This window comes from Rhinolophus hipposideros (assembly GCF_964194185.1).
Source record: "Rhinolophus hipposideros genome assembly, chromosome: 2".
NCBI lineage: Eukaryota > Metazoa > Chordata > Mammalia > Chiroptera > Rhinolophidae > Rhinolophus > Rhinolophus hipposideros.
Genome location: NC_138048.1, coordinates 109844660 through 109862524, shown reverse-complemented (window position 1 = coordinate 109862524; position 17865 = coordinate 109844660). Strand labels below are relative to the sequence as shown.

The window sequence follows — 17865 nt, the reverse complement described above, 5'->3', positions numbered from 1 at the left end:
GCGGCATCTTCTTGCAAATCCATACAGAGTCCCTGTTCTGTGCTTCATTCCAAGGAGGGCCCCCAGGCCCCCCACCGTCTGCTTGTGGTTCTGTTGATGCTAGCATTTGAGAGGGCTGAAGACTAGTCCTTGAAACCGGCCTCCAAACATAAATAAGCAGCCTGTTTAATAAAACAAAGTGCACACTGACATTTGCCAGTGTCCTGACTCCGGAAAGGCTGTGGGCAGTCTCACCCCCACGTGCTCTGTCGCTCACACTCACAGCTTTCCCACAACTACAGTTCACCCCCCAACACTCTGAGTCCAGCTTTCCCCACTGCCCCCAGGAGGGAGAGGCCCTCACATCGCAGGAGAGGAGGTCAGGCTGGGGAACACAGGCAGGGGACTTCCGAGGCCGTGCCCCCAGATCCAGCATCCCTGCAGCTGGCCTGTCCCTGAATGAGCCCCCACCCCAGGCCTTCCCTGCCCACACCAACCACACCCCACGTAGGCCGACTGACGGACGTGTCCAGGTGCCCATGTGCACCCCAAAGAGAAAAGCTATGTCCTGTCTGCTTCGGGGGAAGGTGGCCTGCTGTGGTCGTCAGGACACCACGTGTCACACTTGCTGTGGACCCCTGGGACCCTGGGAATAGACTTCCTGCAGGTCCTGGCAAACCAGTATCCTAGACGGCAGGTCACCTGTGGGTGCTGTACCCACACGCTGGCCACAGGAATTGGCATGCCTCCAGGAAACCAGGCAGCCTTCATGATGTGTCCTGGCAGGTGGCCCCCAGATGCTCCTGTTAAGAACACTTTCTGGTGCATGGTCCGTGGCCACAGAATCCAAACCAGAAGTCCCTCGCCCTTATGGTGACTCACATAGCGGTCAGCTCCCCTGTGCATTTCCAGGGACACAAGCCAGGACTTTCTGGCCAGGGGTCTGTGACAAGCAAGGGGGTGAAATCCCACACCCAGCCCAGAAGCCGTACCACATGGATCCAGGAAACTCACTTTGTACCCTGATATGTGCATTTGGGGTGTCTGTGCCCAGGACAGCCACTCAGGGGGCCTGGCCTCCGACACTCTCAGCCTGGCCACAGCTGCGTCCTCTTCCACTGTCGGGTCTCCCTCCGTGGTGGCCGCCAGCCTGTGCCTCATGGTCAAATATCACGGCTTTGTGCTGATTCACTGCAACTTTGCAGTGTTGTCAGAGGGGTGATGGTGATGCCGGCTGACTATCCTCCCTGTCACCACCCTCAAGCATTGTGACTGCTGCCCAGGCAGTCCTAAGGTTGCCCCTTCTCTCCCTGACTCTGTCCCACCCCTGGGGACACCCCAGGTTGTGCTGGGGGGTGTCTGTGAATGTGGCAGCAACCTGGGGACACGACTGGACTGGACCGAGCCGAGGGGCCGAGCGCTGGGCTCCTCTGGTCACCGTGTGTCCCTTCTGCCGAGGAACCCCTGCGAGTCCTTATCCCCTCGCCCTGCCTGTGCTCCGCTGGGACACGGCCCTCCCTCCCACCGGACGCAGTTGTTCCCGTGTGTCCCCCGCCCCAGTCCTGAGACGCGTGGGGGGACGAGACGCGGGGCCCCCAGGGCACCGGCTTTAGGCGGTGTGGCCTCGGGATTGAAGACCGCAGGCCAACGAGGTTCCCGTCCCCCTCGAGGGGCCGGGTGGGCCGGGCCGGAGGGCGGCTCTGGGAGCCCGCGCCGGGCAGCCTGCGCCCCGCGGAGGAGCGGGGAAGGGCCGCGCTGCCCTCTGGCGGCGGGCGCGGCGGGCGCGGCAGGTCCCGACGCGGAGGCGGCCATTCCCCGAGTGGTGTGAAGGCGTCCTCGTCCTCGTAACGAAATGCGCGAAGCCTCTCCGGTGCCTCCTCGTGAAGCGCCACGACCCACGCGTCCATCAGCGGAGGCGCCCCCCTCGGGGGACGGACCGGGCCGCCGGCGGCCCGCGGGGCTCGCCCGTTCCCGGGCCTCTTTCCCCGGGGGTGTTCCCGGAAGACACCATTGCGGGGGCCGCAGAGCGCCCCTCGACGCCTGGAGTAGGCAGGCGGGAGTCGGCACCATGCGGGCGTCGGGTCTGGAGCAAGGCCCGGCACCGCCGCGTTCCCGCCTCACCGGCCGGGAGGAGCTACCGACCCGAGGCCGCGCTCCCAGCCTCGGGCCGTGGGGTTCCGTGCTCCCTACGCGCGGCCCCGCCCTCCCCCAGGTCCGGGCCCGCCCGCCCGGCCCCGCCCAGACCCCGCCCACCCGGCCCCGCCCACAGGCTCGTCCCAGGCCCCAGGCTTCCCTGCGCAACCCGCCCCGGAGACCAGCGGGCTCGGGAAGACGCACGACGCATGCGCGGGGCGGGGCCCGCGGCGTTGCCGTGGCTACGGGTGACGCGCTCCGTGGGGACAAGCGGGAGGGCGCTTCCGGGGCGGGGCGCGGTTGACGGAAGTGCGTGGCCGCCCGGGGCCATGGCGGCGCTCGGCGTCGTCTGTCTGCTGCTCGGGGCGGCGTCCTGGCCGTCGGCCTCGGCCTCGGGCGAGGAGTTCTGGCCCGGCCAGTCGGCGGCGGACATCCTGTCGGGGGCGGCGTCCCGCAGGCGGTAAACGCGCGCCCGAGCGCCGGCGGGAAGGCGGGGCGGCGGGGCCGAGGGCGGGGGGGGCGGGGACGCGGGGGGGGGCGGGGACGCGGGGGGGGCGGGGGCGCCGGCCTCAGCCGGGGTCGGGCTGGCCGTCGGGGGCAGGACGGGCCCCGGGCGGCTGGGGCTGCGGAGGAGGCGTGCGGAGAGCTGTGCGGGGGAGGCCCGCGCCTGGGGGGCTCGGGCGGCGGTTCTCGGGGCCCGGGGCCCGGGGCGCCACGTGCCGGTTCCCGCCCCCCCCCCGCCCCCCCCCGCCCCCGCCCCCGCGCCCCCCCCGCCCCCGCCCGCCACACGCACACCCGGCGCGGCACGCGGAAGGCGGCGCCCGCGCCCCCGAAAGGACGTTTGTTTCCAAAGTGACGCACTGTCACTCCTGTCTCTCTATGTTGAAGACACACACTCACTCTTCACTTAGAAATGAGCACCGGCACAGCAGGGTTGGTGTTGTTCTGAAGGGAAATGAGAACGGTTCTAAGCCTCTGTGCCGACGCGTCCGCTCGTGGCCCGGCCGACGCGGGGCCCCCCTGTCCCCTGGCAGGTACCTGCTGTACGACGTCAACCCCCCCGAGGGCTTCAACCTGCGCAGGGACGTGTACATCCGCGTTGCCTCCCTGCTGAAGACGCTGCTGAAGACTGAGGACTGGGTGCTCGTGCTGCCGCCCTGGGGCCGCCTCTACCACTGGCAGAGCCCCGACATCCACCAGGTCCGGATTCCCTGGGCCGACTTTTTCGATCTTCCGAGTCTCAACAGAAACATCCCGGTCATCGAGTACGAGCAGTTCATTGCGGGTAAGGCGGGTCGGCTGGCGGCCTGTCCCTGGCTGTGATGGTAGCCTTGTCTGCAGAGGGGCGCCGCTTCTACTCCCACACGACCCGCAGTCGGTCTGTGTAACCCCCCAGGGAAGTAGATCTCAAGTGTCAGGGCCCTGCCCCCTGCCTCTGGCACCCGTGGCAGCCTGGTGCATCGGGACGTGCAGTTAGAGCCGCCGCGACACAGCCGCTGCCACGAGGCCGGCCGTCCTAGCAAGACCGCTGGCTTCCTGCGTAGAAAAGGCCGTTTTCACCTGAAGGAAAACACGGCGTGTGTGACACTGACCTTGTGCTACGTCACCGCAGGGAGGACTTGTAATGATGCATTGTGTCATTTAGTCCAGCTTACCCTTCCCTTTCTAATTCTTTCAAGAGTGAATAGTTAAAGACTTTTCTTAGAGGAACGGCATGCAGAGTTTACCGTTGTTTTGTTTAGGAGACATAAACTTAAAAAGTCACTGGAACTTCTTTTCTGCTTCCTGAGAAGAGTCCCAGTCTCCAAGAGGCAGAGGCTCTGTATCCCTTATTGATGGTGGGTCCCAGTCTCTAAGTGGCCCACACTCTGGAACACTGATTGATGGGTCCTGTGTCTAAGCAGAGGATACTCTGACATCCAGTGTTGGGTCCTGTCTATCAGGGGCCGATACTCTGTAACAGTCGATGGGTCCCTGTCTCCAAGTGGCAGATACTCTGTGACGTAGATTGAGTCTAAGGGCCTGGGCCCCTCAGACCTGTGCTCCCAATGAGGACGGTGGCTTACACAACTTTGTTTTTCAAGTTCTCTTTTTGCTGCACCTTTGTCCCTGTCTCTGAAATGTTTCGGTGTCAGAATCGGCCCTGTGAACGCTGCAGGCCTAGAATGGCAGAGGAGTGTACCTTCTCACATCTCATTCAGGCTTACGGGCAAACTCTGAGACTGTACGAAGCATTCTGGGAACTCTTTGTCGCCTGATCCTAGACGCGCCCGGCCCTAGACGAGCTTGTAGCTGGGTGTGTAGTCGGCCTGCCTTCTGGGAAGCTGTCTGCCCTTCTGAAGCCTGGTTATGGCTCCTCCCTGCGGGGTGGGCCATACATTCCTGACAAGTGGGCATGGGACAGGTCAGGGCCTTAGCCACCTGAAATAGTGCTTAGGGTGTGTGGGGATGGGAGACAGGTGTCCTTCCTGCTGCTGTCCAGACTTGACCCCTGGAGCCGTATCTGCTGGGGGCAGGGAGGACGGAACGCCTTGGGCGACAGCAGATGGGCTTTGCCTCCACCTGTCTGACCAGCTGACTGCTCAGCTATTTCCTCCCCGACAAAGGGGGACAGACATGGGTGCCCATCCTGGGATGTGTGCAGCAGGGCACCTGGCCAGCCTCTCAAGTGTCCCATTACTGTCCCCTACCGTTCGAGGATGGCATCAGGTACCATCCTTAGTGCGGATGTCAGTGCCTGTGCAAGAGCGAATGTGGGAAAGACCAAGTTTCACTTGCTGTGGCTCTCTTGTCACTGGGCTCGTTCATTCCATCTTTGGACAAATCTTTGACCCCCACAGACGTGGCCGCCATGTAGGTGTGGGCAGGAGTGCTGGGTGAGAGGGACACAGACCCTGATCTTCTGGGGCTCCTGTGGGCTGTGGGAGCAGAAAGCAAGAATATAAGCAAGTGATGGAAATGTGCAGTGTCCAGGTGCTGGATGCCAAGGAGCAAAAGAAAAGTGGGAAGGGGTGTGGAGTGTTAGAGGGGTGGGAGACCATGGCCCGGGAAGGTGTCCCAGGGAGGGGAAGTGTGAATGGCCACACAGATCCAGAGCAAACCCTAGAGGGGACGGTGAAGGCGGGCACAGCCCTGGGACCCCGGGAGGGACAGTCCTGGCTGGGAGCATGCTGATGCCGTGGGGGCCCCATGGAGGCCTGCCCAGGAGAAGGATGGCCATCGGGAGGCCCAGCCCTGTCGGAGGGAAGTGGGGCGCAGGCAGGAAGAGGCGAGGACAGAGGGCAAGCCCAGGGTGGGGAGCCCATGGCCGAGCCAGGGCCTGGACAAGCTGCTCCTCCACCCCCCGGGCTGACCCACTCACCTGCTACAGGGACCCTGTGCCCTGATACCATTTATTCTGTCCTGTCTCCATTTTCATAAGCTTTCTCGTCTTTTTTGGGAGGAAGTAGCATTACATAAAGTGACAGTTCTCTGTGTCTGTGGCAGTCTGACAGGTGCCACCCATGCGCTTCGGGTACTGTTAACACTCTCGATTCTTGGTCTCTTCTAGAGTCCGGCGGGCCCTTCATCGACCAGGTTTATGTTCTGCAAGGTTACGCAGAAGGGTGGAAAGAGGGCACCTGGGAGGAGAAGGTTGACGACCGGTCCTGCATCGACCCACCACTGTACTCACAGGACAAGCACGAGTACTACAGGTGCGGCTGCGGGGCACCTGTGCCGTGCTGGGTCTGCGGTCTGCTGCCAGCAGCGGCCTCGTCCCGGGTCCGGGCGTGTGAAACACCTGAGACACGTTCACCTCTCCCCACATGGTGACTGTGTTGCTGAGGCCCTGGGGACGGCGCTCTTGTCACCCCAGTAGTAAGTTGCTGTCAGGAGCCTTCCTGTGGAAGGGCTGCCACCTCAGCAGCTCTCACGACTCGAGGGACAGCTCTTTGGAAGAGCGTGGTTTTAGGGACCGTCGCCATCACGGCTCTGGCACCCAAGCGTGTGTCGGTTCCAGCAGGTTCCTTCCGGACTGCCCCTCTCCCCACCACTGTGCCGTCTGTTCCTCAGAAGCGCTTCAGTGGCCCTGAAGTGAAGTGCATGGATGCTTTAAAAATCTCCCAGGACTATCAGTACCTTAGTCACAGCCCGGAGGTCTCACTAAGGACCAGCTGCTCATCCGGGGCCAGGCTGCACAGGCCTCTGGGTGCTCCTCACTGCCCGAGTGAAACGAGCTGCAGTAACAGGGCTTTCTGGCTCTTCTTTTCCAGGGGATGGTTTTGGGGATATGAAGAAACGAGGGGTCTGAACGTCTCCTGTCTGTCTGTTCAGGGATCGGCTTCTGTCATTGCACCTGTGCTTCTGAGGAACACGTCGGCACGGTAGGTGCCTGCAGGGCCCAGGGACCAGCCTGGGGCCACGGTGTGCGCACGTGCGCTGTCCTGCTGGCGTCGGAACACCTGGCGGGGGCCTGTGTGACCTCGTCCCCTGCCCCACAGCCACGCCACAGCGAGGCGGCCTGGCATTGTTCTTGGGGCGAGGCCAGGGGGTCCCAGGTTGACCAGCGCAGCCTGCTGTCCTCAGGGGTCACACTGCTGGTGACCGTTGTCAAACTCGGTTTGCGCCAGGGTCCCTGTGTGAGATGATGGTGGCCAGCAGGGCCCAGCTGGGTGCAGTGGGTGTGCGGGGAGCCTGGGGGAGGTAGGCACGAGGATGAAGGAAGTAGGTTGAATGGAAGGGGGCACCCTTCTCATTTAGTTACTTCATTCCTGCCTGGATAATGGCAAAGTGCACCCATGGCTGTGGGGTCGTGGGGCTGAGGCAGGTGAGGGCAACGATAGGAGTGGGACGAGCAGGGCCAGTGGGTGTTTAAAATGACTGACAGCTGGCTCCATGGTGAGGGCTCCACAGGGGATGAGCACACACTTTCCGTCAGGGTCACTTCGGAAATGAGGTGTTCCCATGAACCCCTAAAGCCTGACCCTGGAGGGTCAGAGGAGCGCGGCTGCTCCCAGCCCCCCCCGGGAAGTCCCAGCCCCGTCTTGGGACGCAGTTTCCCTCCCTCGCCACTAGGTGGCACCGAGGGCTCAGCGGGAAGGGACAGTGGAATGGCTTGGTTTGTGACATTGACAGGAGGGCGACACCGGCTTGGCAGCCAGGCAGCCATGTTCTTAGTTCTTCTGTAGGTGGAGGTGCTTGGGGCCATGGGGACCCTGAAATAGGAGCCCCTTCTGCTAGCGACCCTCAGGCCCCCTCCGAGTTTGAAGGAGGTGCACAGGGCAGGCTTCCGACCGCCCCGCTCATGCCCCTGGGACTCCCGGGAGCCCAGTGCCGCCTACTGTGCGTCTCGAAGGCCCGCGTGAGTGTCTGCAGATGACGGGCAGGGTCACGGCACTGCCCCTGGTGCCAGGGCTCTGGGCATGCCCCCCCCCCCCGTCCCCTTAGCCCGTTTTTTCCGTGTTAGGACCAGCGTGGGGCATGCTGGGCCTTTGGAAACAGATGCACGTGGGTGCGTCAGAGGCTAGTCCACCTCTGCTCAAGGAATCAGATTGGCACTCGCGGAGAAGCCGAGGCCCCAGTTGTTGAGCTCTGGCTTTACTGGTGCCCAGGGCAGCGTCCTCACGAGACACCTTTGGGTTTCAGAAGCAGATCGGCCTGAAGTGTGGGCCTGTGGGATGTGTAAGCTCGCCGGTCACTTTCCCTGGGTCTCATTTATGGATCATAATGGAGCTGAGCCCAGAGGAGGACTCGTGCCTGGAAGCAGCCTCGGGTCAGGAGCAAGGCCCCTGCGAGCGGTGGGGGGGGCAGCAGCCAGAGACAGGGAGGGGCTCACCCCACCACACAGCAGACTCCGCTCCAGGAGGAGAAAGCTGGTGTGGACGCAAAACCCCGAAGCTTTGAAGAGAGAAAAGCCTCAAGACCACGGGTGGGGAGAGTTCTTAAACCAGGCGTGGAAAGCACGAACCAAAAGAGAAAAGATCAGCATTCAGTTACATTAGGATTTCGGGTTTCTGTCCATCGGAAGGCACCATGGCTAAGGGAAAGGCAGCACACGGGGAGCCCAGAAGCCTCCGAATGTGTGTGGGGCCAGGCCGCTGCCTCCCAGGCTGGGCAGTAACTTGCCCCCGTGCACGCTGCTGACCCTACCAGGTCATCCTGTGGCTCCCTGGCCCAGGGCCCCCCACTCTGACGTCTTCCGCAGCGAGGGGCTGGCGCCATTTCTAAAGGGAGCCTCTCTTCCATGCTGTGCGCAGGTCGGTGATGCTGGACAGAGCCGAGAACCTCCTGCACGACCACTACGGAGGGAAGGAGTACTGGGACGTGAGTGTCACCGGCGCCTCCCGAGCCACTTCCGTAGTTTGTTTCGCGTGTGAAAGCGTGAGGCCGTCGAGAACTCTTGTTTTCAGCCTCGCTGGCTGAGACCGCAAGGGCTGAGCGGGCGTGGGCACCGCGGAGATTTCTGCCCACCGCACGCAGGGCACCTCGGTGCCCGCCAGCCCCGGCCTCGGCTGTCCCTGCATCGGGCAGTCTTTTCCCGCTGCCGCTTCCAGTGGCTGGATTTAGGGCTCTTCCTGCTCGTTTCACCCCAGCTTGGAAAGATAGGTGGGGCATTTCCTGCCCCGACCCCTTCCTGTTGGGCTCCACCTCCGCCTTGATGGGGAGCTGGCTCTGGGTGACCTGCTGCCACGTCATCAGAGGGAGCGGTGGCACAGCCCTGGAAAACGGCTTCCCGGCTATGGCATGCCGCTGACGCCCTGGTGTGGGTGGTGGCGGGTGCGCCTGGCGTCTGGTTGGGAAAAGAGGCGCGGTCCTTGCTGGTGGGACCAAAGCATGAAATGTGTCCTACGGCTGTGAGCTGGGGGCCCGGCCTGCAGGGGGCTCTGTGGACGAGGGGAGCACAGCCTCTGCAAGGATGGGGACAAGGGACCCTGGGGGGCGGGGGCACGTGCCCCTTCAGATCAGCCCAGCCCCACTCGACTCCCAGCCTCACCCAGGTCTTAGTCTGTGGAGAGAAACACGCTTAGAAGGTGCGTTATTTGCTGCTGAAGAGAAATAGACCTTTTTAGGTAAATTCCTGCTGGAATTGACTCGCACTGGGCCCACCCCCAAAGCAGCTGTTTCTGTGCTCACAGTTGGATTTGTGTGCCTGTCCCGCCCGGGCCTGCGCCCTCCCCCGGCTGCCGCCCAGAGGCCCCGCCTGCAGACTGGTTCCCAGACCCCTCTGCATGCGGGCGCCCTGTCCCCCGGCTGCCCCGCGGCAGCATGGTTTCCACCACATAGTTGGCTTGATTTTTGTCGTCCTCACGGCTCCAAGGTGTGTTGACTGAGCCACAAATGGTTTCATGGGCTAATTTTTTAAAAAGGAAAACACAGTATTTTGCGTTCAGGAAACTGCAGTCTGTGTTCTGTGATCTGTATGCTTCTTAATGGTAAAGTAACTGCTTTAAAAGTAACCGCCCTCCCGAGAGCCCGCTTGTCGTCCTGGGCATTTCCATCAGATTCCCTGGCTGGACTGGGAGGCGGCTGGTCCCCAGGGGCTTGGTGCAGAGCGCGGGGTGCAGGGCGCTCAGCAGCCTGTCTCTGCCCAGACTCGGAGGAGCATGGTGTTTGCCAAGCAGCTGCGGGCTGTGGGTGACGAGTTCAGAAGCAGATACCTTAACTCCACCGACGAGGCCGACAGGATCCCCTTCCAGGAGGACTGGACCAAGATGAAGGTAGAGTCCACTTTCTGATCAGAGCACAGGAAATGGTCTCTTCAGTTGCATAATACTGAACCGAATAATGAATTTACGGAAGGTGTCACCTCCCTTACACAGTCAGTGTTACCATGATTACCGTGGAGGCGGCTCCTGGGGAATCGCTCCATTCAGCTTTCCCTTTGGTTCACGGAGAAATACTGCAGGTCGGGCAGCGCAGAGGTCTGGCTGCTCTTAGAGTAAAGCCCAGTAACAGATGCCAGAGCAGAAAGCGAGAGAGTCACGTCCGTGTGTTTTTCCTCATGCTACACGAGCACTGGAGAAAGAAAAGGCGACTCACGAGCTCTCCCCGTCACGTTTGGCCTAGCGTCATCCTTTTTAAAAATCTTTTCTGCAAGGAAAGGTTTTCCTGTAGTTTAATTTCAACAAATACACACTGCTTTTTCAAATTGGCATTGTCTTTACGCATTTCCAGCGCCATGTGGTTCTAAGGGTCTCCTTGTAGTGTGGATTTTACCAGCAAACTGTTCCGTAGAGAGCACCAGCCTCCCTGTTCTTTCACTAGACTGTTGGCCGGTGGAATGGCATCGTTCCAGCCAAGACGATTAGGTGTTTGGGCGGTCGTTACTGGGAAGATACAATATGAAATAGCAGGGTTTTGTCTTTTATCCCACTTGTGTTTTTTCCTAGTGTTTCTTTGGTGTTTTTTATTGCACTCAGATTGAAGAGTGTGGTATTTAACTGCTCCGCAGCCCTAGAAACACATCCTGTCCCCTGAGCGTCCCCGGTGCTGGACGCTGCGTGTGGCACGCTCATCCGCTCTGCGTCCCCCGTCCTGCTGCTGTTCTGGGCCTGGGCGCTGACCCAGCTCGAAGGTCCATGTCAGTGTGTGTGGTCCTGCTTTGCCAGGTCAAGCTGGGCTCCTCGCTGGGGGGCCCGTACCTCGGCGTTCACCTGAGAAGGAAGGATTTCATCTGGGGACACCGTGAGGACGTGCCCAGTCTGGGTGGAGCTGTGGAGAAGATCCGCAGCCTCATGGAGACCCACGGGCTGGGCAAGGTGTTCGTGGCCACCGACGCCGTCAGGACAGGTCGGCCGCCCCTTGGGCTGCTGTGTGTCCCTTCCCTCCTGCTGGGCTTCTGGGCAGACCCGGACGTGGGGACCCCGCGGAGCTGGGTGCGGGAGGAATGAAGAGCTGGCATGGCACAGGGCACGCACGTCACCCGTTAGGCACACGCCTGTCTGTTGGCGCCTGCACCTCCCATTTGGACGGCCTCTCCTTTTGCTTTGCAGAGTATGAGGAGCTCAAGAGGCTGTTACCCGAGATGGTGAGGTTTGAGCCCACGTGGGAAGAGCTGGAGCTCTACAAGGATGGCGGCGTGGCTATCATCGATCAGTGGGTCTGCTCGCACGCCAGGTGCTCTGGGCGGGGCGCGCGTTTGGTTTTAACGGCTCGACGTAGACGTATACATCTGCCCTTGCACAAGGGTCTGTGTGCTGGGAGCTGCGGGGACGGCCCCAGGGGCTGCCTGCGGGGTGAGGGGCGGGCTCAGCCCGCGGGGATGGAGGCGGGTCGGCTGACAGCCTGTGCCCCCGCCGGGCACCCTGGGCCTTGGAGTGAGAGCCTGGCAGCTGTGCTCTGGGCCCCTGGGTTCCGTGGAGGTTGTGAGCTTGGCTCTGCTGCCTGCCTTAGGTAGACCCAGCTCTGGCGGACGTCCTTGGGGACAGATTCTGTTGCATTTATTGCAAGACCGCCATCTGGAGGGGGCTGCAGGCCATTTCTTCCCGACGTCTGGAGTCTGCCCCCACGCAGAACCTGTCTGTCTCCTGAGACTCGCAGCTGGGGGCCCCCCTGCCCTGTTGGCGCTCTCCCGGTTTCTGATCCGTGCTGCCTGCCCAGGCCACTCGGCGGTGGTGCCAGCCGCTGGGAGCCGGGCCCAGAGGTGTGTGGGCGCGAGCAACTCGTGTGACTTCTGGTGTCGCTTTGCAGGTTCTTCATCGGCACGTCTGTGTCCACATTTTCTTTCCGGATTCACGAGGAGAGAGAGATCCTGGGCCTGGACCCCAGCACGACGTACAACCGGTTTTGTGGGGACCAGGAGACAGTGTGCGAGCAGCCCACACACTGGAGGATCGCGTACTGAGCAGGCCCGTGGGCCACTGCCTGGACCCGTTTTACATGCAATGGACTGATAACGTGTCACCGTGGGGTCGCCCCTGCTCCCGGCCCGTGGCTGGGCAGTCAGACTGTCACTTCTCGGGTGTCAGGCCCATAGGCCACATGTGGGCACAGCTCACGGCCACGTGAGCCACGGCGGGGGCCCCGTTGTGTCTGGAGTTGCGTCCGCTCTGTGTCTCTGCCAGCTGCCTGCCACCTGTGAAAAAGCTGCCGCTTCCTGGGGCCCCTGCTTGTGTCTCCTGTTGGGATGTGACCCTGTGTGTGACCCGCCAGCAGGGCCCGTGGTTGTTTCCCCTGGTGCGTGTATCACGGGCAGGTGTGGCCTGCGAACGGCTCCCCTCGCAGAGCTGGCTGTGCCTTGGGACATGGTGTGGTTGGAGCCTGGTGCGGCCGTCGTGACTCCGTGGTGGCCTCTGTCCTGACTGAGACTTGGTGTGAGTTGGAGGGCACGGGGCCTGCGGTCTCGCAGAGCCGGTCGAGGCCTTCGGGGCCTGTGAAGCCGTTCTCTCTCTCCTCCCCTTAACCGAGTGCCAGAAAGTTCCACGGCAGATCTTCAGTGACTTCTCTTGCTCACACGGAAACCCCCCGCGGCTGCGGAAGCTGCCGTCCATCGTCACGTCTGTGTCCGGCTGGCTGCCTCTGTCTGTGATCGTGCTGATTGCTTGTCTGAGAAGCGCCCGTGTGCTCCCCTCGCAGCAGGGGCACCTCGGCCCTGTATCTCTAGGATCCCTCTAGGCCTTCAGCACTGCCTCCACCAAGGGGCCACCAGGGCCACCTGTCAGCTGTGCAGTGCGGCCACGGGCCCTGTCTCCTCTGACAGGGACCCTGACTTTACAGGGACACGCGGTGTCCAGCCGCGGGTGGTGAGTGTGGCCACGGGGCCCTCCGGCTGTGCCTGGCCACGCGAGGCCGCAGCCCAGAGCCTGGGGGTCTTCTCTGTGTCCTCCCGAGCTTGCAGACTCGACGTGAGTGTGCTGGTGTCCCATGCTGTCAGCTGTGCAGAGTGAAGTAACGAGATATTTATTCTATTTCCGTTTGTACGCGCAGATAGTATTAATAAAGTGAATTTTCTAGAAAGCAGGATGTTGGAAGTGGTGCCTCGTCTTACTCTTGAATTTTCTGTTGGCCGAGAGCCCTGCAGAGCGATGAGGGAAGTGTGCGAGGTGGGCGTGCAGGCTCGCCCGCACGTGGGGATGTGCTGGGTGCCGTGGGCCAGAGCTGAGGCGGCCGAAGTCCCACTGTCCCGCCATCGGAAGGTCGGAGCAGCAGCTGTGAGAACTGCCAGCCTCAGGCCCAGCAGGCAGCATGGCCCTGAGCTGTGTGTGTCCTGCTGGGAAGGGGTGGGGGCGCGGGGAATGTGGGGAGCTTGGGAGCCCAGCCCCGAGTCCCCCAAGAGGCCAGGCCGTGACCGCGCAGTGTGGGGCCCAGCATGCCAGCCAATGGTTAGGAGTCGCCCGCAACAAGTCCTGCTGACCAGCTGGCCGCTTTGCTGGGGTGAGGTGGCCCTTCAGGGGCCCTGGCCGAACCCGGGAGGGACCCCAGGGGGACCACCTGGGGCGAGGACTGCCCGTGGTGGTGGTGGTACCTGTGAGTGGCGTCCTTGTCCCCATTCTTGCGTGGAGGATGGGGCGGGGCGGAAGGATGATTCTCTGATGACCAGTCTGCCCGGCTCAGGCTCGGAGGCCCCCAGAGAGTCAGCAGGTGACGTTTCCTGGGGCTGCAGTGAAGGGAGCGGCTCTGTTGGTGATGACTCAGCTGCTGGCTCCTGTCGCTGGTCTGTCTGCACCCCCCGCTATTGAGGTGTTTGGGGGTCCTCCGTGCAGGACAGCCAAGGACGAAGGACTGTGGGGCGTGGGCAAACCTCACTGTCCTGACCTCCAGCCAGAAGGACCTTGAAGGGAGGTCACGGCCGGCCCTCCAGGGCAGGGTACCGCTGGACGCGACGTGGGCGCACCTGCTGAGGGAGGTCAGGCCCGGGTCTGGGCTCAGTCTGCTCGCTCGTGGGGGCCTCGCCCCAGTGCTGGGACTCACTGCTGTGACCGCAGGGCCCGCCCTGCGTGCTCCCTGGGGTTCAGGCCCGTGGAGCTGCAGCCCCAGACGGCCCCTCAGCCCCAGGCCTTCCGTCAGTATCAGCCCCTTCCTCCCTCCAGCAGGGAGCATCAGCTCCCACTCCCACACCCACCCAGCATGTGTGTCTGTGTGTGTGTGGTTTTAAATGAGTCTGCATGTTTTTTTAAGCACTGGGCAGAAGGAAAAGCTGCAGACGGCAGTTTCCACCAGCCCATTGTCATGCAGGGTGTCATGCAGGGTCTCTGGTCCTGCTCCCCACATAAGAACGCAGGACACGGTGAGGTCAAAAAGGAACATCCACGGAGCCATAGACAGGGGAGTCACACCACTATATTCTCGCTGGCAGCTGGGCTGGAGACACAGGAGGCAGGAGCCACACTATCCACAACCTGCCGTCCACTTCTCTCTGTGAGCCAACCAACCTCACTTGCTAACTGCAATCTGCGCTTGCAGGCTCAGCCACCATCTTCTTGCTAGCCCCCATTTTCTGCTAGCGTAGCCACGGCAGTTATATTAGTGGCCAGTGGCTCTCTGGTTACAGCTGACGGCCAACTAGCCACAGCTGATGGCCATCCAGTCACAGTTGATGGCCATTTACTACCTGAGCCAACACCTTTCCACGTGAGGCCGAGAGCCTGGAAACTGCACTCCTGGCTCTGTCCCCACATCAAACCCACTTAGCAGCCCCGGGGTACAGGGAACCATTGAGGTTTCGAGGGGTGATGGGGCAGGGAGGTCACTTGAAGAGGCTGCTGAGGGCCTGGGGGTCCAGCTGGCATCGCCCCCGGCCCCAGCCTGGAGAACCAGAAGCTTCCTGGGCACAGAACCCCAGAGCAGCAGTACTGGAGGGGACAGGCATGGCTCCCCTCCCTCCGACACTGGGGCCAGCCTGCGCTGGGGCTCTGTCTCCCCTGAGGCACCACCCAGCACATCCGGTGCCCTCGTCGCTGGGCGCCAGAGCCCCCAACCCCATGTCCTCCCCTGTGGCCGTGGCTGTAATCCCAGAGCTGCTGCGTGCTGACCAGCATGACCTGGGACTCATGTCCTGAGCCAGGTGACCATCCCGTGTCCCTCCCTGAAAACACAGTGAAGGTTCGGGCTCACTGGATTTGACCTGGAGATAACCTTCCGGCTGGGGTGACCGTGGCAGTGCTCCAGGCCTCAGGATGCAGAGCACTGTGTCACCCAGGCGGGAGCCCAGGACATTCTTGGTGCCTCCACCCCCCCCAAATGGGCAGCCGTGAGCCCCCACTCGCTACCACGTGGGCAGCCCGGTGTGCTCTGGCTTGTCACTGTCCTCCCTGGTCCTCGGCAGGACAGTGGGAACCACATCTGGACCCTGAGTGCTGGCCATGAGCACGAGGGTGGCACGCAGAGGCCGGCCACCCAAAAGGAGGAGGACGAGGGCCCACAGGGAGGACAGGACTGGCCCAGGGCCCCTGAGAAGTCAGCAGACGGGCTGTGGGCAGTAACCCAGTTTCTGTGTCCTGGGGCAGCCAGCGGCACTGCAGTCACACCGAGCGCCATCTGCTCCCCACGGTCGTCCCATCGCTCCTCACGGCCACATTAGCTGACTAATGAAGGCTGATGCCGTAAGAAATGGCCTGTGACAAATTAAATCTCTCATTTCCCCTTTTCAGGACACACCAGGGTGGTTCCATGCCCCTCCTGGCTGGGCCCTGGGATTGGTGGACAGGCATGCGGACCCTGCAGGGTCATCCACACGTGTCCCCCGAGGCAGCGAAATGAAAGCCCCAACACCCGCACGCGAGAAGCTGTGAGCCGCCCTCACCCAGCCAGTCCCCAGGCCGGCGCTGTCAGCACAGGGCCCACCGGTGCCCGGCACAGGCTGGACGGTGGTGGCTGGGGCGTGAGGGCCCCTCCCACTGCCTCTCGGACCCTCAGCTCCTTGGGGGTGGCAAGGACACGAGGGATGCAGTGACAGTGATGGGGCAGTAGGTCACAGAGGGACCCAGAAGCCTCTGCACATGGTGTTTGTAGAACAAGCGACATTTTGCTGCCAGGATGAGTGGGGGGTCCCAGTGAGCAGACGCACAGCTCGTTGGCGGGGCTGCAGCAAATGGCCAGAGGGAAGAGGGTGGACCTGGAAAGGACAGCCAGGCCTTGTGGGCCCCGCTGGGAGCACTGGGGGCTGCAAAGGGCAGGACGTGGGGGAGCTGCCCAAGACAGCTGCTCACCCTGTGGACGCCAGTGCACAGTCCTGGGGCGTCTCTTGGATGCAGGCGGAGCCGAGGAGCGTGTAAGGGGAGCCCCGGAGGCCAGAGACCACCAAGAAGTGTGAGTCCATGGGCGCCTGACGGCCGAATGCTCTGACCGGCGCCTCTGGGCCTGCAGGTCGCAGTCCTGGGTTCACCAGCCCCAGAAAGGGATCAGGAGCCAGAGAGAAAATGAAGGCGACAAAAAGGGACATGGGAGAGAGCACGGTCTCATCTCCACGTACGGTGTTCTAGAAGGACAGACGGGCCGCGCAGGCACATCGTGTCCAAGGAGCTGTTCATGGCAGGGATTTGGCAGACGCGATCCTCATATTCAGGGGCCCGTGAGCCCCTCAGGCAGCTTACGCACAAGAGGCCCTGGATGGTGACAATGGCATTGCAGAAGTACAAAGAGTCCACAAGAGTCAGGGACTTTCCTGGTGACCCGTAACACCGTAGCTGGTGTCTTCACAGCTCTGGAGGCCTGGAGACAGGGAGTGACGGCTTCAAACCTGGGGACGGCGACTGTCAGCCGGGATTCGCATTACCAGCAAAACTCTCAAAATTAGAGCAAAATGTAGACTATTTCCAGGCAGAAAACAAAGCAAAACAAAACAAAACCACAAATGGACCGCACTGAAGGAGCTGATGGACATTATAAAGACTCTAAAGGTAGAAAATAATCACAAAGTTTAAGGTGCAAACGGAGACATGGAAGGACGGCGGCCATACACAGAGCAAAATTAAACCATTGATTCCACAACTGAGAACAATGAAACGTGTACTTTGTGGGGCTGAGAGCCAAGATGGAACAAGCAGGGGCCAGCAGTGGCCAGAGATAGTGTCTTAAGGACCACAGGAGGTTGGAGAAGCAAGAGACTGACGGCCTTCAGGCCTGTGAGGTAAGCAGCAGATTCAAAGGTTTGATTTCCCCCTGAATGACCGCAGTAGAGTCTAGCTCAACATAGTTTGAAGAGAAGTCAGTCGAATGAGGAAAAAGAGTGAATCAAACCAAAGGAAGGTAAGAAAGGAGAAGAAAACACGGGAAAAGGACAAATGAGAAAACACAACAGAGAAAAGTGTCGGCAAGTCCAATATATCCGATCCCAATAAATGTCAGCAGCCAAAACTTCCGGTTACAAGACGTGATTCGATGCGGGCTGGGCGGGCAAGGTGGGCGGCCTGCGCCGTCCTGTGTGGGCCCTGCCCTTCGTCTCCAGATCCCTCTGTTGACGGTGATGTAAGCCCAGCATGGGGACAGCTGTCTTTCAGAAGAGGGGGCTTCCCCAAGCCCCCGAGTGCTGTGGACCATCACGCACCTCGGGCTTTCAGCTGCACGGTGTCTGGCAGTCAGAAGTCCTCGTCACCATGTCCCCTCACCTCTTCCAATCCAGCCACGGCGTGTCGGTTCTCCCACGTGACTGCCCTCCCCTCCCACCTCTGCATGGAGAGTCTGACGGGATCCCGCCAGCCCCCCGGAGACTCCAGGAGAGCCTCCTACTTTGAGGTCAGGCGCCCTGTCACCGACTTGCCCTGCTCTGTCCCTTGTGCGGTGTCAGTAACGTGTTCACGGCCGTCTCACACTGGGACACAAGTCTCGACCTGGACG

The 17865-nt window shown here is 61.6% G+C and overlaps 1 protein-coding gene across 1 annotated transcript; it reads left to right on the top strand.

Moving 5' to 3' along the window:
• Positions 1-2380: 2380 nt before the first annotated feature.
• Positions 2381-13053, top strand: POFUT2 (protein O-fucosyltransferase 2). Its single transcript, XM_081070532.1, has 9 exons — positions 2381-2572; positions 3147-3397; positions 5663-5807; positions 6366-6476; positions 8349-8415; positions 9684-9809; positions 10701-10881; positions 11085-11208; positions 11782-13053. The coding sequence occupies exons 1-9, from the start codon at positions 2442-2444 to the stop codon at positions 11933-11935; spliced, it is 1290 nt and encodes a 429-aa protein (XP_080926658.1). The 5' UTR covers positions 2381-2441; the 3' UTR covers positions 11936-13053.
• The last annotated feature ends 4812 nt before the right edge of the window (positions 13054-17865 follow it).